This window comes from Myotis yumanensis, unplaced genomic scaffold (assembly GCF_028538775.1).
Source record: "Myotis yumanensis isolate MYYU_CA2020_CCGP unplaced genomic scaffold, mMyoYum1.0.hap1 SCAF_10, whole genome shotgun sequence".
In the NCBI taxonomy this organism is placed as follows: Eukaryota; Metazoa; Chordata; class Mammalia; order Chiroptera; family Vespertilionidae; genus Myotis; species Myotis yumanensis.
This window is the reverse complement of record NW_027223761.1, coordinates 2,836,679-2,863,349: the sequence shown is the minus strand read 5'-3', so window position 1 is coordinate 2,863,349 and position 26,671 is coordinate 2,836,679. Positions and strand designations below refer to the sequence as shown.

At 62.8% G+C, this 26,671-nt stretch overlaps 1 protein-coding gene and 1 pseudogene across 3 annotated transcripts; one reads left to right on the top strand and one right to left on the bottom strand.

Annotated features, from left to right (window-relative positions):
- Positions 1-1,735: 1,735 nt before the first annotated feature.
- On the top strand, positions 1,736-25,431 carry CD6 (CD6 molecule). 3 transcript variants are annotated; one of them, XM_070426371.1, is made up of 13 exons: positions 1,736-2,063; positions 13,642-13,716; positions 14,598-14,939; positions 15,640-15,951; positions 17,131-17,433; positions 18,580-18,645; positions 19,893-20,033; positions 20,321-20,416; positions 21,668-21,790; positions 23,344-23,415; positions 23,663-23,830; positions 24,124-24,231; positions 24,740-25,431. In XM_070426371.1, the coding sequence occupies exons 1-13, from the start codon at positions 1,964-1,966 to the stop codon at positions 24,802-24,804; spliced, it is 1,971 nt and encodes a 656-aa protein (XP_070282472.1). In that variant the 5' UTR covers positions 1,736-1,963; the 3' UTR covers positions 24,805-25,431. The 3 variants fall into 3 exon arrangements, with proteins under 3 accessions (XP_070282472.1, XP_070282473.1, XP_070282474.1); XM_070426372.1 differs by lacking the exon at positions 21,668-21,790; XM_070426373.1 differs by lacking the exons at positions 20,321-20,416; positions 21,668-21,790.
- LOC139017770 (nascent polypeptide-associated complex subunit alpha pseudogene) lies at positions 9,331-9,947 on the bottom strand (annotated as a pseudogene).
- Positions 25,432-26,671: the final 1,240 nt, after the last annotated feature.

The following is a 26,671-nucleotide window of genomic DNA, read 5'->3' as shown; positions in this document are numbered from 1 at the left end:
ACAAGGTGCCCAGATGTTTGGTTAAGTAAGATTTCTGGGTGCGTCTGTGAGGGTGTTCCTGGGGGAGACACACATTTGAACCAAGAGACTGAGCAAAGCAGATGCGCTCCCCTAAGCGGCGGGCCTCGTCCGCTCCCATGAGGCCTGGGTTTTATTGTTTGCCACTTTGCTCAGGACTCAAGGCTTCGTCCCATCCAACGGAGGCTCCTGCCACCTGGGTCAGCAGGTGCCTCGGGGCACGCTCAGCTTCCGCTCTCCATGGCCCTCTGGTCTGTGCTCTCCTCTCATCTTTGGTCCCTGATAATTATCCGCAGTGTCTTGCCACCTCAGCGAAGCATTTCTCAGTATGTTTTTAGATTTTTTTGCCCAGATTTTTTGTTTGTGTTTGGTTTTGGAACTTTTCTGTGGTGTCTGCCATATTGCCAGAAACAGACGTCGAGCCGTCCTTCCTGGACTCTCCAAACGCGTGTCTCTCCAGACCCTGCCCGTCAGCAGACCCCCAGCGCGTTCCCCTGGCCCTGGCCTGTGTCCAGCCCCCTGCGCTGTGCCTGCGTGCTCCCCGAGGGCAGGCGGGTCCCCCCACCTCCCTTGGAGCCCACACCAGACCTCCTCCCACCACAGCTCGCTGAGTGTCATTTGAATGAAATGCAATCTGGAGGCTGGAGGCACCCATCCTCCACCTGTGCTTCCAGCGACCTCCCACCAGGGGGCAGCCTCAGCCGGTGCCAGAGCCGGAGCCTTTTCTACCCACGGGCACCGGAGGGTCTAGGTGGGAGGAGCCTGGCCTCCTGTGGCTCCAAAATCTGCAACATCACAGGCCCTCCTGGTGGGACCCCACCGAGAATCCTCCAGAATCTGCCGTCACAAGTCGTTTGAAGGGAGGACCCCACAGACCAGGAAATGGGAGACGCTGGCGGGGGAAATGAAGGCGCAGGGACAGGGGAGGGCGGGGCCAGGTGGACCTGAGATGGGGGACACAGGGCCGCCGGCCGGAACCTGGACCGTCTCCTCACCCCTGCAAGGGCTCTGCTTGGAGAACCCACTGGGCGGTCTGTTCCTCTGCCCCCTCAGCCCCACAGGGAGCGGACGGGAACTAACACAGGTGCCCGTGCCTCCTTCCCAGTGTCCAGTGCGGCCCAGCTGGACATCCCTGTGTTCCTGTCCCCCCGACCCCCTGCTCCCCCTGCTCCCGCCGGCCCGAGGCCTCCGCCAGCCCTACCTGTTGGAATCCGGCTCAGCCTCCGGGCCCAGCTCCTCAGAGGGATGGCGCCAAGCTGGGGCCCAGTGTGTGGGGGGCACCGGCCTCTCCAGTGCCAGCGCAGGGGGTGCTGCGGCCTGCACCGGGGTGGGGACAAACCATCTCTCAGGCCTTCCCGGTTTAGGCTCTGCCAGGACACCAGAGGCTCTCAATCCCGGCCTCACCTCCTTCCCTCTCCCCAGCCATCACTGCCCCAGGAACAAGGCGACTCTGGGGACGTAATCCCAGGAGAGCCAGGTTCCACCGAATGGGACACGCAGTGGGTCCCTCGTGCACCTTTCCATCAGAGATCAATTGAACACCTACTATGTGTCAGGTCTCCAGACACGAGGCATACCGTGTCCACTTTCGATTTCCTTAGTGTGTGCGCGTGTGCGTGGGTGTGTGCATGTGTGTGTGCGTGCATGAGTGTGCACATGTGTGTGTGTGAGTGTGTGTGTGTGTGTGTGTCACTGTGACTCCTGGGTCCAACCAGGCTCAGTGGGCTCAGAGCAGAGGCAGCGGGGCCTCCCACAGCCCCTGCAGCACCGGCCTGGCTTCCTGGAGAACAAACCACAAGCAGAGGCCAGGGCTGAGGCTCACAGGCTGGGGCGCCGCCTGCGTGCGAGGGCGCCCGCTCCTGCGCAGAGGAAGGGACCAGCAGGCGCAGCACAGGCCGAGCGGCGAGAAGGGCACTCAGCGCCGTGCCCGCTTCCTGGCCCTGGGATGCCACTTCCCTCCAGCGGACACGCGGAGCAGCGAGAGATGGCCCCGGGCCTGTGGCTCTTCCTCGTGGTCGCTGGATCGCTCACGGCAGGCCTCTCAGGTAGCCCCCCTTCCGCGGCCCCCACCCGCCGCCCGCCGCCTGTCACCCGCCTGGAGGACGCGGCTCTGGCCTCTGGGCCACTTCCTAACTGTTCTCTCCACCCGCCTTTCTGGGGACTGGTTGCCCCAAGGCTGTGCTCCGGCACCAGGGAGCCCCCCCCCCCCCGTTATGCCCACAGTCTCGGGGCCTGGAGAGGGGACGGGACCCCCCGGAGAGGCTGGGCTGGGCCTGAGGCCAAGGTCAGGAAAAGGGTGCTGTTGCCAGCGGGCTCCCAGGCCCTGGGGGGAGACGCCTCCCACCGCAGGCTCAGCAGCCCCCACCCCTAGTCCTGCCGACTCTCAGGAAGGGGCCCTTGGCCTCCAGAGAGAGGACCAGCCACAGCCTAAGGTGGGCTCCCCTGGTGGGGCCACTCACAGCAGAGCTGTCTGGGCAGGTCCTGGCAGCCGGGGAGGTGAGGGCAGCCGGTCGCTGGGGGCCTGGGCACAGCCGTTTGGGGCAGTTTAGGACACAAATGACCAGGAAAGTTCTTGGTGGCCGCCTCCCTTCCCTTCTGAGCTCGCCCGGGTGCCAGGGCCCTCATGACCGGGCCGGCCATCGGTGACCAGGAGGCTTGGGAGCTGGGCCATGGCCATTGGAGGCTACTGGGGGTTTACGGGTGTGAACACGGAATTTTGGGCCGAGGGAGTCTGGGTCCACCTGCAGCTGGGCGCCAGGTGCTTCCAGTTTGGTGACGGGGAGGCCCACAGAGGGATCCGAGGCAGCTGGGAGCCTGGGAGCTCTTTCCTTCGCCTCTCCGAGCTCCTGCCCTCACGCTGGTTCCGGGAAAGCGTTCAGCTCCAGGAGCGGGCACGTGAGGGCCTTCAGCCGTGCGGGTCAGCCTGGCCCTCCCGCAGGACCGGGAGCACCTGGGCTCAGCCGCCTTCCGCCCTGAGCTGAGGCGGATGGTCAGAGCGGCCCCCTTCCGCCCCATCTCCGTCCTCCCACTCTCGGTTTTTCTCCGAGAGGCCCGACCGCCGGCCTCGGCCCAGAAGGCAGTCTGAGTCTGAAGGTCTGTGGTTCGGTGCTCGGGCTGGAGGAACCGACCTTGACCGGTGCCTGGCGGGCAGCAGGAACCTGGCCTGGGCAGGGCTCAGGCGGTGAGCGAAGGGGCCTCGGAGCCACGTTCCCTCCACTCAGCCCCAGCTCATCCCGGCGCTCCTGGACGGGGACTCACTGCGTGTTTTTAAAACCGCATTTGTGTTCGCTGGACTCACCTGGGACTAAGCTTAGTTTTGAAAGGAAGCGATGTCGCTGTTGCAAATGGAAAACCAACATCACTCGCCATAAGTAAGAGGTGAAGGCGGGCGGAGGAGCAAGTGGTGGTGAAACCAAGTTCTCTCCACGAACCGTGAAAAGGGTGGGAAAGCCGGGCGCCGGAGCCCACCCACCCTGGCGTCCGCTTAAGGGGAGCAGAGGGACTGACAGAGGCGCCTGCCTCCACATTGTGGGGGGCCTGGACCCCTTTAAGCAGGAAGCCGTCTGCTCGCTGTTTGGTTTAATGGCGTTAAGTGATGCTCCCTGACTCCTCTGCGGGCCCAGGGTGTCTGTCCCGCTGCTGAGACACACGGTGGCAGGAAGGGCCTCCCGGGCGAAGGAACTGTGGGCCTCGCCCCCCAGGAGGAGAGGCCAGCGGAGCCCCTGGTGCGGCCAGAGCGGCTGGCGTGGGGGAGACGTGGCCGGCTCTCCCTCCGCCTGGCCGGCTCTCCCTCCGCCTGGCCTAGCAGCCCGGACCCCGCGATGGAGCCAGGCCTGTGGTCCTCCCTGGGCAGCCGGGGCGGGAAAGGAGGTCAGGACTCCCAGGGGGAAGCGAAAGGAAGGAAACGAACGGAGAAGAGTGTGGTCACCAGGCTCCGCCCTGGGCGGCAGGAGGCTGGGGCCTGGCTCTCTGGGCCCTGGCAGACCTGGCCATGGCTGTGGTGCCCAGCAGGACTCCGCGGTCCTGCTCCCCTTCCCAGGCCCAGCTCTCAGCTCCATCCGGGCCTCACGCAGCCGTGTCTCTGCCCAGACTGGCCTGGGCTCTGGGCCGGCCTCTCGTCAGGCCTGGGTTTCGCTGTTGATGAGTGACCAGGGCGGAGCCTGGGGCCTGGAGAGCCACTTCCCAGTCCTCGGCTGGTGCGCCCTGGAGACCTGGGGCCCCCTCCCTCCGGCTCTGTGCCTCAGTTTCCTTTTTGTGTGCCTCTGTTTTCTGATCAGCCACCTGGGGATGAAGAGGCAGAGGGAATGAGCTAGAAGCCCATGACTGGGAGGACGGGGTGGGGTGGGGCGGCCGGACGTATTGCCGGGTCCGGGCCTCTGGTTTACTGTGTGTTCCTTCTCTTCTCCGGATCTCGGGGTTCCTGACGGTGGAATGGGGTGCTTTGGTTAGGCCAGTGGTCGGCAAACTCATTAGTCAACAGAGCCAAATAGCAACAGTACAACGATTGAAATTTCTTTTGAGAGCCAAATTTTTTAAACTTAAACTATTATTAACTTAATTAGGGTATGCCTAAGGCTTAGGAAGAGCCACACTCAAGGGGCCAAAGAGCCGCATGTGGCTTTCGAGCCGCAGTTTGCCGACCAGTTTGTCTAACCGTTAGACAATCCCGAGGGCTTGGTCAGATCCGACCTGTGCGTGGGACGTGGGACAGAGCCAGGCCATGGTGCTGGGCGGTGCTGAGGCCGGGGCTCCGGGACCTCTGGACTGTGGTCGCTGAGGTCCCCCAGGGCTGCCGGTGTGCGCGGCCAGGGCGATCTGTGGTTTCTTTGAAAAGCCATTGTGGTTTCTTAGCAATTTTTAAAAAAAATCTATTTTCCTTAACTTAGAAGGCACCATACAAATCTCATTGCGTAGATCAGCCCGGCCATTTCTACCAGCGATTCTCAAGGGCTCTCTCCTCTGTCAGTCACTGACTAGGGCTGGGGATCGAGCCTGCAACTGAGGTCCGTGCCCTTGACGGGAATCGAACCGGGGACCCTTCAGTCCGCAGGCCGACGCTCTATCCTCGGAGCCACACCGGCCGGGGCTCATCTTTATTTTTAAATTCGAATCTTTGAGGGCTTCCTGTCGGCGGGGCCTGGGGTTGTCTGGATCTGGGTGGAGTTTCCATCTCAGTGGACGGAGGTGAAGTCAGCCTTTAGGTTGTTTTGCCGAAATATAAGGTGTAACTGTGACTGCTGCATGGCTGGCCGGCACGCAGTGCCTTTTCGAGAGCCCATGTCCTCCCATGGGGCTGCCCTGACCCATGACCACTGGGTCCAAGTCATACAACCTAGTTCTCTCGGTCTGCCCCCCGCCCCCGCCGACCCCCGCCGACCCCCACCGACCCCCGCCGACCCCTACCGACCCCCGCTTGGTTGGATTAAATTACAGCACCGTGTTTACTATCCTAGTCTCTTTTCTTCACGTTCTCCCTGCGTTTATACATCCATACGGACACCCGCTGTCTCACACTTCTCCGGCTTAGCCTGGCTCTCCGGTCACAGGCCAGCGGCTGGTGGGGACGGACAGCCTGGCCGTCTGTGGTGACGTGGGACAGGGCAGCTGGGCACTGGGGCTACACGTCGAGGATCCGATGGGGAGAAACGCTGCCCACGCCCCCTCCCTCAGCCTGCGTTTGCCGAGGCCCGCTCCACGCCGGCCTCGTTTCCTCGTGGGGGAGCCCAGGAGTGGAACTGGTCTCCCCGATGTTGAATGCAGAGGAATAAGCAGGTGGGAGAAGCCGGGGGCCCCAGTGGAGGCTTCGGGACAGGGGTTTGCAGGAAAGGACCACCCGGTTTGAAGCCACCTTCCCTCCGCCTGGACCACAGCCGGGAAACCGCCAACTAACTAACGCCCACGCCGGTGCCCGGCCTGCCCTGGGCGGACAGGGGTGGGCCTGGGATCCCCGGGCCACCTCCCTCCCCAGTCACAGCGCCCCCTCCCCCCCCCCCCCCCCCCCGTCCCCGTGCCCGCCCCCATCCCGCCTCCCGCCCTCAGCACCGGCCCTGGCCAGGCTGCGGTGCCCTGAGTGCTCAGTGTTAGCTAGAGCTGCCATCTTCCCTGACGACTTACTCAATAGTCTTTCTTAATTGAGTTGAAAGTGAAAATACATTTATTTTTAGGGGGAAAAACCTTGGTAAAGATGAAGCCAGTGCAAACCACCTTACGGATAGCAATGGCGACAATAGACGGAGACAGAACCAGGCCGTTCGGTCTGGCCGACGCTGGCTGCCCTCTCGGGCAGGGATGCCGAGGACCAGTTCGGGGAGTGTCCCCCCCCCCCCCCCCCCCCCCCCCCCGCCGAGTCAGCAGAGAGGCTGGGGCAGGGCCCCACTCCCTGCAGCGGCATGGCCTCTAGTGCCACATCGGGGCCACCTCCATCGCTTCTCCAGACTTTGGGTCGTGGCACACTGGCCCGGAGAAAGGGCAGCGGGGGTGGCCGTCTGTCCCCAGGCCTGACGGAGCCGGGAAGCCACTGCTCACCTCCCAGGCCGCGCCCTGGACAGGACGGCGGTGCCAGGCCGTCCCCCGGCGCCCGGGCAGCTGGGATTTTCCTGCGGAGCCTGGACATTAGAGGTGGTGCCCCAACTCGTGTCCCCCGATTCAGCTCAGGGAAACTGAGCCCCAGCTGCTGGGGGCAGGGGGGCGGGAGGGGCTTGGGGACGCTCTGACTCCAGCCTGCCGAGTAACCTTCGGGCCCTAGTTTCCTCACTGCAAAGATGAGCCGGTTGGACAGAGACCCGGCCTGGGACCCCAGGCCTCCGTGTGCTCTTCCAGACCCTGTGGGCGTGGAGCAGAGCTGCTAGAACCAGCCGGGCGGGTGCGACACAGAGACCCCAGTGCCAGGCCGCGTGGGTTCCCCATCCAGCTCTGGGGGGGCCGGGAACTGTTGCTTGGCCTCCCTGGGCGTGTTCGCTGCAGGGAAACATCCCCGCTCGCCGCCCTCCCGCGGGGAAAGGCCGCTTGGCTGAGGCGCCTGGGGATGCTGAGCCGGCAGCGCCCTCCAAGTGTCAGCTCACACGGCTGTGCAGCGGGACAAGGGCTCGTGCCCCGGGCGCAGGCCTGGTGGTTAACAGAGCTCCTCTGCACGTTGAGCTCGTTTGCCCACATGACAAACCCATTGTACAGATGAGGAAACTGAGGGTGAGCGAGGCTGAGAGACCTGCCCAAGGCCTGTCGCTAGTACGTGGCAGGACTGGAGCTCAGGTCTCCTGAGTGGCGCTCAGGGCTCTTACCGCGTGTCCGCGTGGGCCTCAGTTTCCCCAGCTGTAAGTCGGGTTGATGGCCAGCTCCAGAGCCCAGGCTGGGGTGGGGCTCCATGAGGCGTGGGCTGTGAGGTATGTGGGGAAACACAGGGCTCCTCGGGGTGCTGGAGGGCCTCGTAGTCACCACTGCTGCCGGGCAGGGCTGGGGCAGGAGCTCAGGAGACAGCAGAGGGAGAAGCGAGGCCTCCCGGGCCATCTGCAGGCAGAAGGCAGTCGGGTCTACAACATGTGCAATTTCTTTAACTTTTTAAAAAATATATTTTTTGTATTGATTTCAGAGAGGAAGGGAGAGGGAGGGAGAGAGAAACATCAATGATGAGAGAGAATCACTGACCGGCTGCCTCCTGCACATCCCCTACTGGGGACCAAGCCCACAACCCAGGCATGTGCCCTTGGCTGGAATCGAATCCCGGATCCTTTAGCCTGCAGGCCGACGCTCTAGCCACTGAACCACACCGGCCGGGGCTCTTCAACTTTTTATTTCAGCGTAATTTCTCACATACGGAGAAGTTGTAAATTCCATGTGTTTTTCGCTCAGTTCCCCGGCTGTGAACGTCTTACCCCCATCACGGCATCACTTTCTGTCTCTCTGAACCGATAGCGAGTAGGTGACAGGCACGGCGGTCCTTTCTCCTAGCTACACCGACGTGCCTTAAAATGATCTCACATAGTGCAGCACCCGTATCAAGAGCAGGCGATTAACGTGGATGAGATCTCTCAGATAATCACAGCCTTTTCCCGATGTTGGCAACTGCTCCAACGACGCCCTCGAAGGCAAAAGAGAACCCGTGAATGTGCCGCGTGCCATCCGAGCCCCTTCACGGTCCTGTGCTCCAGGCCGCCGCTCAGGGCTCCTTTCTCTCCCATCGGCGTTGCTCCTTCTGAAGGGAACAGGCCAGTGACGTCCCTCATCTGGGCTTGTCTGTTGATGCCCCGCGATTGGGTTTAAGCAGTGCCTCCTGGCAGGAACAGCACGGACGGGCTGCTGGGTCCTCCGGGCATCACATGCAGAGGCACCTGGGACCAGCTGGGAAACTTACCTAAAAATAAAGGCCAGCCCGGCCAGTGTGGCTCAGTGGTTGAGCATCGACCTATGAACCAGGATGTCAGGGTTCGATTCCTAGTCAGGGCTCATGCCCGGGTTGTGGGCTCGATCCCCAGTATGGGGTGTGCAGGAGGCGGCCGATCAGTGATTCTCTCTCATTATTGATGTTTCTCTCTCTCTCTCTCTCCCTCTCTCCCTTCCTCTCTGAAATCAATAAAAATATAAATAAATAAATGGCCAGAGTGAGAGGGCATGGGCATTTATTTGAGATCCCAAAGAATAGCTACTCAGGAAGCAGTAATTCAGAGAGAAACCAGGCCTGTGTAGGAGGAAGGGGTATGGTGGGTGCAGAGAAGCTAACTCGGCCACCCTGGCTCTAAAGCATGCTTTTCCCGCTCAGTCCGGCGGCCCCCACATCCTCCCTCCCGCGATCTTCACAGATAGTTGTCCGGGAGACACTGCGCTAGGCCAGGCCGAGGCTCCTCTGCTCAGTCCGAACGTTCCACAGGTTTGAGGAGCCAGACCCGCGGGGCAGTCCCTCTGGGAGGACAGCGTGGACTCCATTGTAAAGGGCTTAGTTCCTGTTGTTTTTATTTTATTTTTTTTCACCCCACAAGAAGCCATAACTTTATTAATGATAGAAACAGTACACATTTCAAACCAAGCTGCAGTAACTCTTTTGAAACACACACACGAAGGGTCCTCCTTTTTATTTTATTATTATATTTTTTAATATATTTTATTGATTTTTTTACAGAGAGGAAGGGAGAGAGATAGTTAGAAACATCAATGAGAGAGAAACATCAATCAGCTGCCTCCTGCACATCTCCTACTGGGGATGTGCCCGCAACCCAGGTACATGCCCTTGACCGGAACCGAACCTGGGACCTTTCAGTCCGCAGGCTGACACTCTATCCACTGAGCCAAACCGGTTTCGGCGGGGTCCTCCTTTTTAGATGGCTACATGGTTGATTCCATAATAGCATTCGCGGTACCATGACTGCTGCTCTTCAGGGCTCGAACTGCCTTTGCTCTCCACACATTTGCTTGTGACATGGCCGATTCTATGTCCCTAACTTCCACACCTGTTTCACCAGCCTCTTCCTCTTCGCCCTCCTCTTGTACAGTGGAGCCTGTGTGTTTCCTTGAATGTTTGAGACAGCTTCACCTTGAACTTTGAACTTCTCAGCAGCTGCTGGCTGTGCTTGCTGAGCTAAATCCTCGTTCTTGGCTTCCCCCAAACTATGTAGGTATCGAAGCAGGGCTCTTGTAGACATCTGGCTTTGTGAGGACAAAGAGGATGTTCTTAGATTTCGGTATGGTGACCCTGGTGACCCCTGTAGCCTGTCGAAGACCCAGTTTGGACACAGCCTTCCGTGCCTTCCTTCCACTCCGGCTGTTTTGCTTTGCCGACTGGTTCTTCATCGATTCCAGCCGCCGCCAGCAGGGCTTGTTGTGTGGTGGCCTGTGTGGAATCTTGTTCTCCGAGCTCCGGTCCTGACTCACCCTGTCTCAGCCTGGGGCTGTGGCAACTCCTGCTCTGTAGCAGGGACGGTTTCTGCGGCTTCACCGGGCATTTTGTGCGGGGAACACGGAGCCAAGATGGCGGCAGAAAGAGAACGAGCGGCAGTGCGACCCGTGCCTGTTGCAGAAGGAAGCCCCGTGTGGTTTCTCACAGCTGTGCCCGGGCTGGCGTCCCGCTGGGACTGTGTGGCCGGGTCCGGTCAGCTCGGCACAGCTGCTTTCCTCCTGTAAATGAGCCTGTGGCCTGTGGCCGGCTCCGGAGACCTGCCAGCGTGGTGCCTCTCCGGCCTTCCCACCGGCTGTCACCCCTGTGACCCGGTGCTGTGACTCTGTGTTCCTTCCCCCGTTCAGTTGCTGCCTTCGCTGCTGGCGTTCCTGGCGGCTCAGGGGTTGGGAGCCAGCGGCTCAGGGCCTTGATGGCGGTGGCTGACGGGCCAGGTGCGGGCTCCCTGCGGGATGAGCTCGGACAGGGCAGCCGGCATCTCGCCTCCCTCAGATTCTGGAACTTGGTCGGGCTCCTCTCTGCTGCCAGGGCCGTTCTCCCTCCATCTTTAGACTTTTTGCCGTTCGCTTGTCGAGCTGCTGTTAAGTGTTGGGTGCTGGTTTCCAGCACTGAGGACAGGGGACAAGGCCCCGACTTCACTGAGCTTATATTCCGACAGGCGAACAGGCAAGCACATCCTGGATGCAGCCTCATTTCAGAGGAATATGTGCAACCGGAAAACAGAGCAAAGAGAGGAAGACGGAGGGTGGCTGGGGTGGGACACAGGTGAGGCCTCCGAGGGCGTTTGAGATCAGATTGATGAGATGAGTCGGAGGGCGAAGACCCGGGGACAGGCCATTCAGGGCTGAGGGAACAGCAGGTGCAAAGGCTCTGGGGCAGGGGTGAGGCTGACCCCTGGAGGACATTGCAGAGGGAGGGGTGGGGCGGAGAGGTTGGCAGGTGTCAGGGACCACAGGTCCCCTCAGGGCTTGGAACGGATGCAGGGCAAACGGGAAAGCCTTGGAGATCTTTATGCGTAAACGAATGTGATCTGATTTGCCTTAACGTGTATCCTATTATTTAGCAAATATTTTTTACAACCAGCTCCATTTTCAACATACGTTTATTTAAACCTCGAAACCTTCCATCGCTATCCCAGCCCTCAAGCCAGTGTGACTTCAGTTACCAGAATAGATTCCCAGAAACGAGTAAGACGCTGAGGACGGCGTCAGCCACCAGCCCGCCCGCCAAGCCCGTCAGCGCCCTCGTTAACGGGGTTAGGGGTCAGAGGCTGAGCGGCACCGCCGGTGCTCGAGGGCCGAGGAATTAGAAAAGGAATCACGTGCTTACGCTGCGGTTCAGTGCTGTTAGCCTGGAATCCTAACGGGTCCGCTCACCGCTGGGGAGATGAGCCGGGAGCCGGGCGGAGCAGTGGGGGTGGTGCTGGGAGGGAGGCAAGCACAGTCTGGCCCGCAGCCTAAGAGGCCCTTGCCCCCCACAGTCAGACCTCCACCGGCCCACCCCACCCACGTACCAGGGGGAAACTGAGGCCCTGAAACGGGGCCGGGACTTACCCAGGGTCATAGTGAGAGCTGGCCCCGGCTCTGTCATCTCTCAGGGTCACTCCCACCCGCTTCCCGCTGAAAATGAGACGTGACGTAAACATTAATCATCCTTATTGTAAAAGTGGGGCGAGAACCACATTAAAGAAACCCTCCCAGCGCCCTCAGAGCACACGGCCTCTCGTCTTGGAGGAGGGGGCGGGCATGAGGTTCTGGAGGGAAGCACGCGGCACAGACCGAGTCCTCGGTAAACGGAGGCGGGTCGCGCCCCCTGCCCAGGGGCAGGTGCACACGCACCGAGGGGTTTGCGTTGAGCCGCTCAGTCCCCTCTGAGCCTGGGGGTCATCTGACCACCTGGCAGCTGCAGAGAAGGGCTAGTTTGGCGCGGGAACCTGAGCGAGCCTCGGGCCAGCACCACAGGAGCCCGTGCTCAGAGAGGGACTCCTGTTTCCATGGCAACTGCCGTCCACGTCTCATCTCCTGGACCACAGGGCCCAGTGCAGAGCCCGGGAAGGGACTGCAGGTTGAGTGGGGGCAGCTCTGCTGAGGCTCCCGGGGCGGGGGGGGCGGGGGGGGGGCAGGAATGGCCCCGTAGCCTCAGAGGACGGACGGTTTATGCCTCGGGTGGAAGATGCAACTGGCCGCCGAGCAATAGGGGTTTGCACTGCGGGGGTCCACTCATGCGTGGATTTAAAAAACAAACGCTATGCATTTATTTCCTCTTCCTTACGGATCCCTTGATGACAGAGTCTGTTCTCTAGCTTGCTTCATTGTAAGAGCCCAGTAGGTGACACACATAACCTACAACATGCGTGTTCGCCGGCTGTGTATGTCAGCAGGAAGGCTTCTGGTCAGCAGGAAGTTATCCGTGGTTAAGTGTAGGGGGAGTCAAAAGTTCTACGTGGATTTTCGATTGCGTGTGGGGGGTTAGCACCCCGGACCCCCGCGTGGCTCAAGAGTCAGCTGTGTGGCCAGCGGCCAGCGGGCCCTTTCCTCTCAGGACCGGGCAGCGGCGAGCAGGGCAGCGCCTCGCGTGGGGCAGGAGCGGCAGCTGCCGTGGACCGTGAGCTAAGCATTTCACAGACAGTGTCCATGCGCCCCCAGAGCACGCGCCGTGGCCCGGGCCGCGCCCAGTGCCGCGCGGGAACCGCAGTCCAGCTGCTCCGGGCTCGCCCGGGCCGCGCGGCAGAGGCAGCTCGGGTCACTGCGTCTTCCCTGCGTCTCCATCCTCAGTCACGAAAGAGGAGAGTCCCGGGGCCGCGCTGTCTGGCCGGGCACCGGTTTCTGTCCCTCGGCCCCTTCCTCATTTGTGAAGAGGGGGGGCTGGCCCGTCCTCCCTGCGCCGGGGAAGGCAAACGCGCTGATAGATGCGAAGGCCCCACGGTCGGCCCCGGCCAGCGCTGACCCCTCCGCCTGGAAGTTCGTGCCGTCCACGGCTCGCAGCCCAGGAGCACCCGCTCCCCGAGGGCCTGGCACGAATCTCCCACACACATTCTCCACCAAAACGTTTTTCTAAAAATAAAGCCATTTTCAAGCTGCTGCTGCTGCTTTTTTTTTTTTTTTTCAGATCCTCACCTGAGGATATTTTCCCATTGATTTTTAGAGAGAGCGGAAGAGAGAGGGAGAGACAGAGAGAGACATCGATGTGAGAGAGACACGTCCATGGGTTGCCTCCTGCATGTGTCCCACCAGGGGCCGGGGCTGGGGAGGAGCCTGCCACCGAGGCACGTGCCCTTGACCGAATCGAACCCGGGACCCTTTGCAGGCCGATGCTCTACCCACGGAGCCAAACCGCTTAGGGCTCCAGCTTCTTTGGTATGTCAGGTGTCTTACAGAGATTGTACCCGTTCAGCCACAATATCTTCCTGAGCTACTGCCAGCGCGTTGGGCTCTGGCAGGGAGAGGGACCGGGCTGGTGAGGGGTCACTCGCGCGTGCGTGGTCCAGCCCCACCGCCCGGCCCTTCCTCTCTGCTCTGCTGTGGTTCCCGAGGACACACGCACTTAACATGTGACGTGGTGGACGCTGTGGCTCCGCAGCCTGAGGCTTCCCCTCCCCTGGGGGAGGCGAGGGCACCCCAGGCCCAGGCCCTGTCTTTCCGAGGCCCCATCAGCCACAGCGGCTCCAGCCAGTGCCCCTCCTGCCTCTGTGCCCTCCGTGCCCAGTTCTCTCACCCACCACGGCTGCCGCTGGTTGGTTTCAGGTCACCCATCACCAGCCCCATCCGGCCAGCCCAGCCCCAAACCCAGCCATGCTGAGAGCCAGCCCTTGGAGCCAGGTGAGGACACGGCCTTCGGGGCCCTGGTCAGCGTCCCGAGGCCCAGCAGGGGTGTCTGGGGGGACAGGAAGGGGACATGGACTTGTAGGCTGCCAGGGAGGCTCCCTAAGTTTAGATCACACCCCCTTCCTCACCCAGTGTCTGCAGGGCCTCCTCAGGTTCCCTGGGAGTCTGAGAGCCACCATCTGAGGGAACTGGGAAGTCACATCCACATGGCCAGGGTGCGGGTAGCATCTTAGGGGATCTGCTGAGAAGAAGCTGAAAAGCCTTGATGGGTGGGGATGGGTGTATGTGTGTGGGGGGGCGGGGGTTCCCACCAGGTGGGTCCTAGGTGAGCTCCACAGACATTTGTAAAGGACCCACTCTGTGCCAAGCTGAGCGCTAACACTGGGGGTGTGATGCTGGGAGGCTCCCCAAGGAGGGGCTCTGGGGGAAGGAGAACCACCTCACACCCCATCACCCGGTCACCCCATCACCCTGTCACCCCATCAACCCGTCACTGCCCCACCCCGTCTGCCCTGCGGGTTCCCGGTAACAGGGGCCTCCACTGGGGTCAGTACCCTCAGGACAGAGAGGCCTGGAGGCACCCCTGGCCCTGCAATACCAGGGGCCTCTGAGCCCAGAGCCCTGCCCTTCCTCACACAGGGGTGCCCCCTGGGTCCCAGGCCCACTTCTCCTTCACCCCTAGAGCCACCCTCAGCCCCTCCTCCTGACCTAAGAAGAAGCAGGGGTCAGGCCTAAGGGGGACTTGGGATGACCAGTCCAGCCCCTGAGGCCCGGAGTCAGGAGGCAGGAAAGGGGGCGGCCCTGGGAGCCGCTGCCCCCCTGCGTCCTGGCACCAGCAGGGCCTGCGGGGCTTCAGCCGGGCCTGGTGCTTACAGGGCAGCGGCTGGAGGTCCGCCTGGTGAACGGCAGCAACCGCTGCAGCGGGACCGTGGAGGTGCGGGCAGGCGGGCCCTGGGAGCCCCCGTGCGGGGCACTCTGGGACCACAGCGCCTCCGAGGCCGCGTGCCGCGCGCTGGGCTGCGGCGGGGCCAAGTGGTGGCCCGCCCCGCCCACCCCGCTGCCGCTGGACCGTGCCCTGGGGAACGCCAGCGGGACCCCAAACGCCACGTGGGCCCTGGCGCCCAGCGTCCAGTGCAGCAGCAGCGAGTGGCAGCTCTGCCTGATGGAGCAGCACCCGTGCGACCCCGACGGGCAGCCGGCCCAGGTCACCTGTGCAGGTACAGCCATGCGGGGCCCAGACAGCCTGCCCCAGCCACTGCCCTCACTGCTGCCCCAGCCCTGGGCACTGCACCCAAGCTGCCCTCCGGATGTCCAGCCCCACCCACCACCATCGCAAACACAACTGGTGCCCACACCCAAGGACACAGCTTAGTCTCATGTCCAGCTCTGAGCCTGTCCTCAGATCGGCCTGCAGGCCAACCCCCCTCCCCCCTCCGCGCCCCCATCTCCCACTGGCCTGTTTGGTCCTCAGCCCGACCCCTAAGTCCCCAGTGCTCATGGCGTCTGCAGGCTTTACTCACGGTCCCGCCCCTCATCCCTCTCTGGACCTCTGTCTCCTTTATCCCCACCCCTGACCCCAAAATACATCAATATGCCAGGTTCCCAGGGTCCCTTAGCACTGAGCTCCCAGGCCTGGGCCCTGCTCTTCAGGCCCCGCCCACTAGTTCGCTCCAGGTGCCCAGCCCCTCCCACTGGCTCCACAGCCCTGCCTGCAAAATGTCCAGCTTTGCCCACTGAGTCCCAAGTCTTGACTAGTCCCCCCACCTCTGCTCACCAAGTCCCCTGCCCTGCAGGGCTGCCCCGTCCTGCCCGCAGGGTTACAGCCCCTCTCACTGGGTCACAGCCCTGCCCACCACCACCCTCCCTTCCTCTCCCTCTTCCCCGCACTCCCCCATAACCCCTCCCTCCCACCCACAGAGAACCGCGACCTGCGGCTGGTGGATGGTGGCAGCCCCTGCGCTGGCCGCGTGGAGATGCTGGAGAACGGCCAGTGGGGGTCTCTGTGTGACGACACGTGGGACCTGGAGGACGCCCATGTGGTGTGCAGGCAGCTGAGCTGCGGCTGGGCCATCCAGGCCCTGCCGGGCTTGCACTTCGCCCCCGGCCGAGGACCCATCCACCGGGACCAGGTGAACTGCTCCGGGACCGAGGCCTACCTGTGGGACTGCCCGGGGCGGCCTGGAGAGCGCTACTGTGGCCACAAGGAGGACGCTGGCGTGGTGTGCTCAGGTCAGTGGGTGACGCCTCTGCATCCCGGTCCTCCACCAGCACTCACTGTGGGCCTCTTGGGCGCCAGGCCTGGAGTTCGTGCTGGAGAGATTGTCCCTGTCCTTGCATGGTCACTGTCCAGGAGGGAGGATGAGACCAGACCAGCATAAGCCCAGGCAATGAGTGGTAACTGCCCTCAGAGAGAAAGCCAAGGGAAGCTTAGAGGCAGCGGGCAACCCAGAGCCGGAGGGTTAAACCCGCCCACACCTTAGGGGGAGGCTCTTCCTGAGTGGGAGGTAGTCACCTGGTCGGAGCAGCACGGGAAAACGGAGGCAGGGAGGCCCTGAGGAGGCTGCTGGCCCAGAGGAGGCCATGAAGTTCTGGTCCAGCCAATGCTTCTCTATAATGTGCACAGGAACCGGGAGTAAGGAGGGTCTCGTTAAATGTAGATTCTGATTCCGTGGTTCTGGGACACGACCTGAGATTCTGCATTTTTCACAAGATCCTGTAACCAAACCCAGGCTCAGCTGCCTCTTTCCACAAAAGCCAAACTCGAAAGACAGGTGCTGGTGAGAAGGAAATAGGTTTATTCAAGTGCTGGCCACCTGAGAAGATGGGAGACTCTTGTCCCAAAGCCCATCTTAACATCTTAGTGTGGGCAGAGGCTTTTATAAGGAGGGAGAGGGAAAGCAGGAGCAGGAGGGGGGGACTGTGGACAGGCAGGCAGTGTCCCTGCTGGTCCCAGTATAGATGTTCATGGTCAGCGTCCTCCAGTGGCCATCTGGTTTTCTGAGGCCCTGAGGTCAGTTGCTCCTTAGGTTCCTGCAGGAACTGACACTGCTGATCTGTAAACGATACTGAAAAAACTTTAACATGCAGATTCCAGTGTTGATAGAAAAGTCAGGTTAGAGTCACCAGCTGGGCTTAACGTGTACTAAGATGATAGAAGTAGAGCGTATTCATTGCCCATTACAAGCCAGGTGACCCTGACGCTGCCAGTCCATGGACCACACTTTGAGTAACAAAGACGTAGGAGCTAGAGCAGACGGGGCAGAGGAGAGGGGCTTGCAGACGCCGGAGGGAGAGCACGTGTGTGGAGACTGACTGGCCGTGGGCTGTTTCGGTTGTGGGTCTGGGCTGGTGGGGCTTTGGGCCTAAAGGATCCTGACCTGACTCTCTCTCCCCCCTCGCTCCCCACAGAGCACCAGACCTTGCACCTGACGGGGGGCACCGACCGCTGTGAGGGGCAGGTGGAGGTGCACTTCCGTGGGGCCTGGAACACGGTGTGCGACAGCGAGTGGTACACATCGGAGGCCCAGGTGCTCTGCCGGGCCTTGGGCTGTGGCACCGTGGCCGGAATACCCAGGGGGCTGCCCCACTCCCTGCCGGGCCAGATGTACTACTCGTGCCAGGGAGACGAGTCCACCCTCTCGGACTGTTCCTGGCGGTTCAACAACTCCAACTTGTGCAGCCAGTCGAAGGCAGCCAGGGTCCTCTGCTCAGGTACCGCCCCCTGCGCCCCCCCCCCCCCCCACAGGTGTGGACCAGGAATTCCACCTGAATCCACAGCCTGGGAACGGCAGCCCCAGTCCCACAGCGTGGACTAGATGGGGAATGATACGTCCTGGCCTTAGAGGGACCATCTCGCCTCCAGGCCCCGGCAGACGCCGCTAGCTAACTAGGGCGTCTGTCCCACAAACCCCCCACGCAGCCTCAGGACCAGGCACCGGAGCTTAGGATGCGTTTTCTGTGCTGGTCCGTGGTGTCTGTGGGCTGGGCTTGGCCCAGGAGATGAAAGCAACTTGCCACCCCAGGGCTGGTGATCATAGTAAAAATCACAGTAGGAGACATGAATAGTAATAACAGCACTGACCGTGCCTGGAGCCCTGGTCCTGGGCCCGGCCTCCCCAAGCGCTGGGTCTGTCTTGTTTTGGCGAAGACTCACACCCACGTGGGACCTGGGTCGTACTGACCTTCGACTGCCCTGATGGCAGCGAGAGGGCACGCCGTCGCTGTCGTATGCGCCGTGACGGACAAAGTGCTGCCCAAGTAAACTCTTACGTGTCTGTCATCAGTTGTGATGATTGACGCCATCACCCCGATTTCAGGGAGTTAAGGTGAACACGCGGGAGGGTTAGACCTGAGGAAACGCGGTATGAGCGTGTCTGGGCTTTACTTTCAGGCCAGGAGGATCTGACGCTAGTACGTGCCCGGCGGCTGGGAAATCCCGGAACACCCCCCCCGCCCCCGACCTTGGGGTGGTGCCCTCCCTTACCTGCCAAGTGCTTATGATAATGACGAGGGTCAGCGTCCCCCTCCTGAAGCCCCCACCTCCCCCAGCAAACCCACCAAATGGGAAAGGGATTCACGGTCTGCAGCAGGTTGCACGGAAGGGGGAGCGCGCTGTTATTGGCCCCACATTCTAACCAAGGGGCCTTCCCAGCATGAAACCCATGATGCTCTCCTTAGTGTGTGTGTGTGTGTGTGTGTGCGCGCGGGGGGGGGTGGGGGGGGTGGGGGGGTGGAAAAGATGGTTTCCTTAGCCATATGCCCCCTGGGACCCTGTCCCGGTCCCAGGTCACTGTCTGTCGTGGCGCACAGTAGGTGCTCTGTCACATGTGTGAGTGAATGCATGGTGCTCCCCGACAGGTTCCCGGAAGCTGCTCAATCAGTCCACGTCTGACCTTCTTACCAGCGCACAGCCGGTCACCATAGGTGAGTGCCTCAGACTCGGGGACATAAGTGCACGTGTGTGTGTGTACATGTGTGTGTATGTGTGTACGCATGTGTGTGTCTGCATGGGTGGGGCCTGATCGAGGCTTGTCCCCACCTCCAGACACTGGACTTGCCTCCCCCAGGCTCTCGGGGTGCCTTGGGGCCCCCCACCCCCGCCCCGCCAGCTCCACAGCTCCCTGAATCCTGCTGCTTCAGGGCAGGAGTCCACTCCCCGCTCCCCTGCTGCTCTGCTCGGGCAGGAGGCAGCGCTGGGTCTGACATGGGCCAGGTGGGGGGCGAGGTGAGCGGCCAGCATGTTTATCGTGGTCCGGGCACCGGCCCGGCACTCGGCGGTCCTTGTTTCCCAGCCTTTCGTCCTGTAGCCGCCGCCCGGAGGGGTCTTGTCCGAACCCTTACGCGGAGGGAGGAGGCCAGGCTCAGGGGTGAGAGGGCAGCAGCCAGTGGGGCTGGATTTGCATCCAAGTTCTGAACCCCAGACCCACGCTCGGCCTGCCGCCAGCGGCGTGTAGCATGGCCGGCGTAGGGCAGACTCCGAGGAGGAACCCCAGTGGGGCCTCCCGCAGCCGTGTGACGGCGCAGGTCTCACGCTCTCTGAGCGCAGGCCCTTGGCTGGGAAGTGGGGTGGGTAAGCGTGGCACTCGCCCAGTGTTGCTGGGAGCCCCTGCGGATGAGTTTGTATGAAGCGCGTAGAATGGAGTGGGGAGCCGGCCCGTCAGCCCTGTCTGGGCGTCGGCTGCTCTGTGATGACTGAGTCCAGCCTGGACCCCGCACGCGCACTGCAGGTGGCTCACTTCCCTTCTCTGGGAGGCCAGCCTTCCTCCCCCGACGGAGAACCAGGTGCCCCTGGCAGGGCCTCGGGCCCCCAGTCCCCACCGTCCCTCCAGCAGAGCGGGCCCCTCACTGTGTTGGGCTGAGTGGACTGTGGATCACCCCGCTGGGCAGAGGCCTGGCGGCCTGGACACTGTGGTCACGCAGCTGAGCAGAGAGCTCCGGGGGCGGGGTGGGGGGGAGGGGCCAGGAGAAAATGTCACCCAGTCGTGACTCATTCAGGACGTGTTTACGGAGGCACCTCCAGGCTGAAGGGGAAGACATGTTTTAAAGGGCAGAGGAGCCCAGGTCCTACGAAAAGAGGGTCCGCTGCAGGCAGGACGGGGAGGCGAGGAGGAGGGCGAGGAGAAGTCTGTGTCCGCTCCTCTCTCTCCCTGACTCGGGGCTCTTGCTTCCAGAACCGTCGCTGACTGTGCCAACAGAGGACTGGACGCCTCGGGAGCTGATGCTCCTCATCCTCTGCTTCGTCCTGGGGACCCTCCTGCTGGGCGCGCTCATCAGCATCTTGGTCCTCCTGTTGAGAGTGAAAGGGAAATACGGTGGGTGCGGCGCCCCGGGAGCCGCGGGGAAGGCCCAGGCCCGGGGTGCAGCCCTCTCAGGGGGAGGGGGACCCCAGAAGGAGTAGCAGTGATTCAGCCCTGGACTTGGGAGAACCTCTTGATGGGAAGGATTTTCCCAGCATGCCCAGCAGAAGTGGACCAATGTGGCCCCATGGGAGGACCAGACCATGTGTGTGTGCCTCATTGGGGCAGGGGCAGACGGACAGAGCCAGGCAGACGGGAAGGGAACCAGTGATGACTTGCAGGGTCTCTGCCCCCTCCCTCAGCCCTCCCTTCCGCGGTGACGCACCAACGCCGGCCCGCCGCCCCAGCCGGGGTCAATAGCTACCAGGAGGTCCCCAGCACCGTCCCCAAGGAGGAAGGTAGGCTGTGACTCCCTGGGGTGGGAGGCTGGAGCGGACAGGAAGGGCTCCAAGCAGGGCCCCAGCCAGGAGGAGGCCTGGGCCAGCCTCCGCCGGGCCTTGACGGGGGAGCTTGCCAGGCCATCATTCTAGGCCCCTAGGCCCGTGGTCGGCAAACTGCGGCTCGAGAGCCACATGCGGCTCTTTGGCCCCTTGAGTGTGGCTCTTCCACAAAATACTACAAAATACCACGTGCGGCGCGCACATACAGTGTGATTGAACCTTCGTGGCCCATGCGCAGAAGTCGGTATTTTGTGGAAGAGCCACACTGAAGGGGCCAAAGAGCCACATGTGGCTCGTGAGTCGCAGTTTGCCGACCACTGCCTTCGGCTTCTGAGTTCAGGACCCACACAGGACCTTGCTCCCCCCGGAAATCTCTGCTCTGCTAATTGGCTAGTAGGTTGTGATGTCATTTCCTCTCTTTTTAAAATATTTTATGTTTTTATTGATTTCAGAGAGGAAGGGAGAGGGAGAGAGAAACATCAATGATGAGAAAGAATCATTGGTTGGCTGCCTCCTGCACGCCCCCTATTGGGGATCGAGCCCACAACCCTGGCACGTGCCATTGACCAGAATCGAGCCCGGGACCCTTGAATCCACAGGCCGACGCTCTGTCCACTGAGCCACACGGGCCAGGGCTGTCATTTCCTCTTTCGGTGGCTTGTCCACTCGGCCTCCCTGCAGGGCCCCTGGGACATCGGAACTTGGGTCGTCACCATGCTTTATGCACACGGGCCGTACCCTTCGGAACTCGGGTCACAGAGCTGGAGTCTACGCACATTGTGTTGTGACTATCAAATCGCCTTTGTCTGAAAACCAGGCGGAGCCCAGCCAGGCATTAATAACACGCCCTGCAGCACCCATACGTGAGCATGAACACAGATCCTAGCAGGGCTGGCTCAGAGCGGCCACTCACTGAGCATGAGGTCGAGGGGCCGGGTGAGGGCCTCTGTGCCTCAGTTTCCTCAGCTGCACAATGGGGCACCGACGGACCCTACCTCCCGAAGCTGCTGTGAGGACTGATGTAGTCCCCGTGTTTGCAACGGGCGGAAACAGCTGGGAAAACCCAGGCTGTGGTCTTGTGCCAGATGGGCTGCCTGGCGCTCTCCCTGCCTCTCTGCCTCCCGCCATCTACACTGTCTGCGCCTCTCCCTGCGCCCTCCGCCCTCCGCCCACCACTTGCCCTTGGCACCCACTCTGTTCTCTCCCCAGCTCCCAAGCTGCCCATCCAGGTCCAGGCCCCGCCCCCCGCGGACTCGGACTCCAGCTCCGACTCAGACTATGAGCACTATGACTTCAGCGCCCAGCCTCCCGTGGCCCTGACCACCTTCTACAGTGAGTGCCGGGCCCAGGCCCAGGGCCCTCTAGCCTGAGCCAGGGAGAGGCCCTGCTGCCCGGGGGCCTCCAGTAGATCCCACCTGATGACCCCTGCACAGCCGGGGTGGAACCCCCCTTGTTACCTACCGGGCCCACTGTAGGTGGCCCCGCACTGACGTTTTCAAAGTGCTCTGTGGCCCTGGAGGCCTCTCCATGCTCCAGGCATTTCCTGTCCCCGCCTCCTTCTCACCCACACTCGCCTCTGGCCACCAGGGCCTTCAGGCCGGTCCTTCACTACTCGCCCGAAGGTGGCTGTGTCTGTGCGACACAAGGGAGTCAGGGAGACACAGTCCAGTCGGCTTCCTGCACGCTCACACGCTCACACGCTCACACGCTCACACGCTCACACGCTCACACGCTCACACGCTCACACGCTCTTTCTGTGCCCCACTCTCCCCAGCAGTCTCCCCCACCCCAATCCCCACCGTGAGCCCAGCTCCTCCTGCTCTCCAGCTCCTGTGGCTCTCGGCTCTGCCTCCCAGGGTAGCAGGGCCCGGGCAAAGCTGGGGGGCTGAACGAGAGCAGAGACTCCCGCACCCACTGAGGAATCCCTGGGAGCTTGTGGCGAATCCCGAGCCCCGCCCGCACCTGCTCTATCAGTGCGGGTGACAGTTTGCTGTGTGTGACGGAGACCCGAGGGACAGTGTCCTCAGACATGTGCCCAGGGCCCAGGCTCCTTCCCTCTCGTTGCTCTGCAGTCCCTAAGGTGTTGCCCTCGTCCATGTGGCCCAGCATGGCTCACCTCCATGCCCACGTCCCAGCCAGCGGGAAAGGGGGTCGGAAGGTGGGGCGTGCCCTCCCCTTAAGGCCGGAGGTGCCTACGTGGCTCCCGCTCAGGGTTCGCCAGTGGAACTTAACCCACCAGCTGCAAGGGAGGCAGGGACACGGAGCCTCTGTCCTAGGCTGCCTTGTGTCCAGATCAAGGCCCAGGGCCTCCCACGGCAGGAGGGGAAGTGGATATTGGGGACGCCAGGGCCTCCGGGATGCAAATGGCTCCACTTCTGCTGGTGCCTGTGCTGGTGTTGGGAGCGGAGAGCCTGAGCCCAGGCCTCTAAGCCGGGAGGCCACGAGTTCAGGGGTCCCAGGCTCGAAAGAGCCGACTGCAGATTCAGACCTGCGTCCTCGAGCTCCTGTGGGCCTGCCTCCCCTGGGTTCTGAAGGAAGGAGCGGGACCTGTGGCAGGTCCCAGACCCTCCAGCTTACGCTCTGGGCGCTCCTTAAGGGCCATGACTGCTGTCTCCTACCCAGATCTGCCCACTGGCAGGGAAGGCCCGGGCCTCGAGGTTCTCTGAACTAGCAGGAGGGGCACCTGGGGACAAGGGGTACAGGCCGAGGGCTTCTGGCCAGAGGCAGCCTGTCCTCGCCCTCGTTTCCTGGACCAGGAAGTGAGCCCTGGACGGTCCCTCCTGCCCTGGGGTGGTCCTCCCGCCGGTCCAGCCTCAGGCCCCCCTCCAGGCTCAGGGAACAAGGAGATGGAGCCTCGGCCCCTCCTCACCGCCCTCTGCTTGCAGATTCCCAGCGATACCGGGTCACGGAGGAGCAGGCCCAGCAGAACCGGTTCCGGATGCCCCCCCTGGAGGAAGGTGGGTTGGCAGGGGCGGGGGCGGGGGCGGGGGCGGGAGGGGGTGATGCAGCTCAGCCCCCCCGGGCAGCCCCAGCAGCCCCCTCAGCAGGCCCTTCCCGGTGTGAACATCTCCTCATGGCGGTCAGTTCCTTGCCAAGTCTAAGCCAAAGCCTTCGTCCTTCCTCGCCGTCCTCCCCTCCTGGCGGGGACGTGAAGAGACGCGTGCCTCCCAGGTCCCCCTGCCAACCCTGGGCCCTGCGTTGCAGATCCCCCCAGCCTGGGCCCCCAGCAGCGCCCCCGGAGCAGCAGCGGGTCCAGCACGTCGTCCGGGGAGGGCTACTGCAACAGCCCCAGCAGCAGGCTCCCGCCGTGGGGCCCCCTCCCGGAGCAGCCCCCGCGCCTGGAGCTGGCTGGCTCCCAGGGAACCTTCTCAGGTAAGCCGGGCCCGGAGGGCTCTGTGTGCCCAGCCTCCCATCCTGCGGCCAACCTGGCGGAGAACCCATTAAGCTAGGAGCCCTGACCAGGCTGGGCGCAGGCTTCCGGTTCCAGCTCCGCAGACACGAGCTGTGTGACCTCGGACAAGTGTCCTCCCCTCTCTGGGCCTTCATCGCCACACTCATCAAACTAGAGGCCTGACTCAGCGGAGTCCTGAGGCCTCCCAGCCCCGGCCGGCCGTGTGCGGGCGGCTGCCTCCAGGGAGGGTGACTGGCTCTGGGGTCTCCTGCAGGGCCCTCGGCTGACGACAGCTCCAGCACCTCCTCCAGGGAGTGGTACCAGAACTTTCAGCCGCCGCCGCTGCCCCCACCCCCTCCCCAGGAGCCGTTTGGGTGTCCAGGTGCCAGGGACAGGGGCGGGGGTCCTGGGAGCGGGGACAGAGAGGGCTGGGGAGTGGGGCACATCTGGCTCCGTTGGGCCCACCAGCCCAAGGAGAAAAAACAAGAGGTAAAGGGATTAGAGAGAGAGAGAGAGGGAAATGGAGGTGGGTGGGACAGAGAGATTGAAAGGGGCTTGGACGGGGAGTGAGCTCCCCGCTGGGGGAGGCATTCAAGCGGAAGCAGTGGTTGGCCCGGGGGAGCTGGGGTGGCCGAGGGGCTCCCAGCTTCCATGGTCCTCGGGGTCTGGGGCCACGGAGCAGGACAGCCCTGGACTAAGGTCAGGCTCTGCCCTCTGGGCGGGCATCCGAGCGAGGGAGATGCAGAGAACAGAGGGCCAGGTGGGACTCTTGTCCCCCTCACCCACAGGCCCACGGGGAGGGGGGCGTGGACCCGACCACTCAGCTCCGTCCCGTGGGGCAGTTGGGCACTGGCAGGGCCTCCCGCTGACCCGAGCCTCCGGCCTCGCAGGGTCCCCCAGCCCCCAGCCTGCTTCCACTGACAACGAGGACTACGATGACATCGGGGCAGCTTAGCTGGCCCGCGAGGCTCCGGGCGCTCTGCCTGCGCCCTGTCCCGCCCTGTCCTCCCGGACCTGACCGTGCTCCTGCCCCGGCGCTGAGGGCCCCCCTGGAGAGAGAAGAGGAAGCCACCCTCCGTCTCCGTCCACCAGACAGAACCTTCTGCACCGCCTCTGCCCCCCCCCCCCAGCCCGCAGGGTGCGGTGCCGCCCCCCAGGGTGGACTGGACGCGCCCGCCCCGCTCAGCAGCTGCACCGAGGGCTGAACTGGGTGACTCCTGGGACCCCGACCTCAGGTTCTGGTGCTTTGGTGCCGAGGCTCAGGCAGCCCAGAGCTGGAGTAACCAGGGGCAGACACGGGCCCATCTGTTCTGCCAGGAGGCCCCGTGACGCAGCCGTCCCTGCAGCGGATCCGCATCTGAGCCTCCCACGGCTCGTCCCGGCACGGCCCAGCGCGGCTCCGTCCCTGAGGGCGAAGGCGCAAGGAGTCGCCGGAAGGGGCCACGTGCCGTCTGTCTGCTTGGGCAGGTGGGAGCCTCCCCGACCAGCCTGTGAACATGCAGCGCCAGACCCAGAGCCCTGAACACACACAGCCTCCACGGAGGCCGGGGCAGCCTGGGATTAAACTAACTGCTGAGTGAAAGCAGGCGTGGAGTGACCAGTCCTTGACCTCCTATAGAACCCAGGCTGTGCGCGTGTGTGCATGTGTGTGTTGTGCGCATGTGTTGTTCATGCGTGCATGTGTGCATGTGGTGCATGTGTGCTGTGCGTGTGTGCGTGTGCGTGTGCGTGTGTTGGTGGGCGCAGGTCTATCCATTGAGGCAGCTGGGAAACGCACTGTGGCCAGTGCCCTGACGGATGCTGGGGATGCAAGGACAAGGCCCAGGCCTGTCCCCCGGAGGCAGCGGCTCAGAGTTCAGCAGCCACCAGGCTCCCTGGCCTGCCCAGCCCAGCCTGGCGCAGGGGACTAGGCTGTGGGCTGAGTGGGTCCTACCTGGGGCAGTGGGAGGGGTTTCATGCTCAGAGCTGCCTGGTGAAGAAGTTGATCCAGGCCCGGGAGGGGCGGGGGAGGGGCTGTGGACACAGAGGGGCTGTGGACATGGCTCAGAGGAACTCCCCTCCAGCTCAGGCGCTGGCATTTCAGTCGGCTGCTGTGGCCGATGCCCGCCCTCGGCCTTGAGGGTGAGGCTGGGGCCCAGTGTCCTCTGGGCCGTCCCAGGCAGGGGTGCAGGGGTGCAGGGGGGCTGGCGGCGGACCTGCTCTCAGGGCGGGGGCCTGTGTCTGTTCACCTGTCCCAGAGGTGGAGCCGCTGCCCCCCCCCGCCCCCCCAGGGCAACCGTCACAGGATGTGGTTGCTGCTGTGATGGGCCCCTCCCCAGGCCGAGGGGGATTCCTGGGGGAGGAGCCAGGGCTGGCGGGCGGGACAGACTCCAGGGCACTCAGTGGAAGCCTCTTTCTGGCAGGTGGCCTGGGTTCAAGTCCCGACTCCACCCTGTCCTGGCTGTGTGGTCTCAGGCAAGTCACCCAGCGTCTCTGAGCCTTTGCTGGGAAGTTTGTCTGTAAAGTGTTTACGCAGGAGCAGGCACCACAGAGGTGACGGCGAGGGACGGAGGCTCGGAGGTCTCCGTAGAAGGAGAAAGGGGAGCCCGCCCCGCGGGGCTCAGGGGCTGAGCGTCGACCTGTGAACCAGGAGGTCCCGGTTCGATTCGGGTCAGGGCACTTGCCCGGGTGGCAGGCTCGATCCCCAGTGGGGGGCACGCAGGAGGCAGCGGATCACTGATTCTCTCTCATCATTGATGTCTCTCTTGCTCCCTCTCCCTTCCTCTCTGAAATCAATAAAAATATTTTTTTTAAAGGAGAGAGGGGAGGAGACAGCCGTTCAT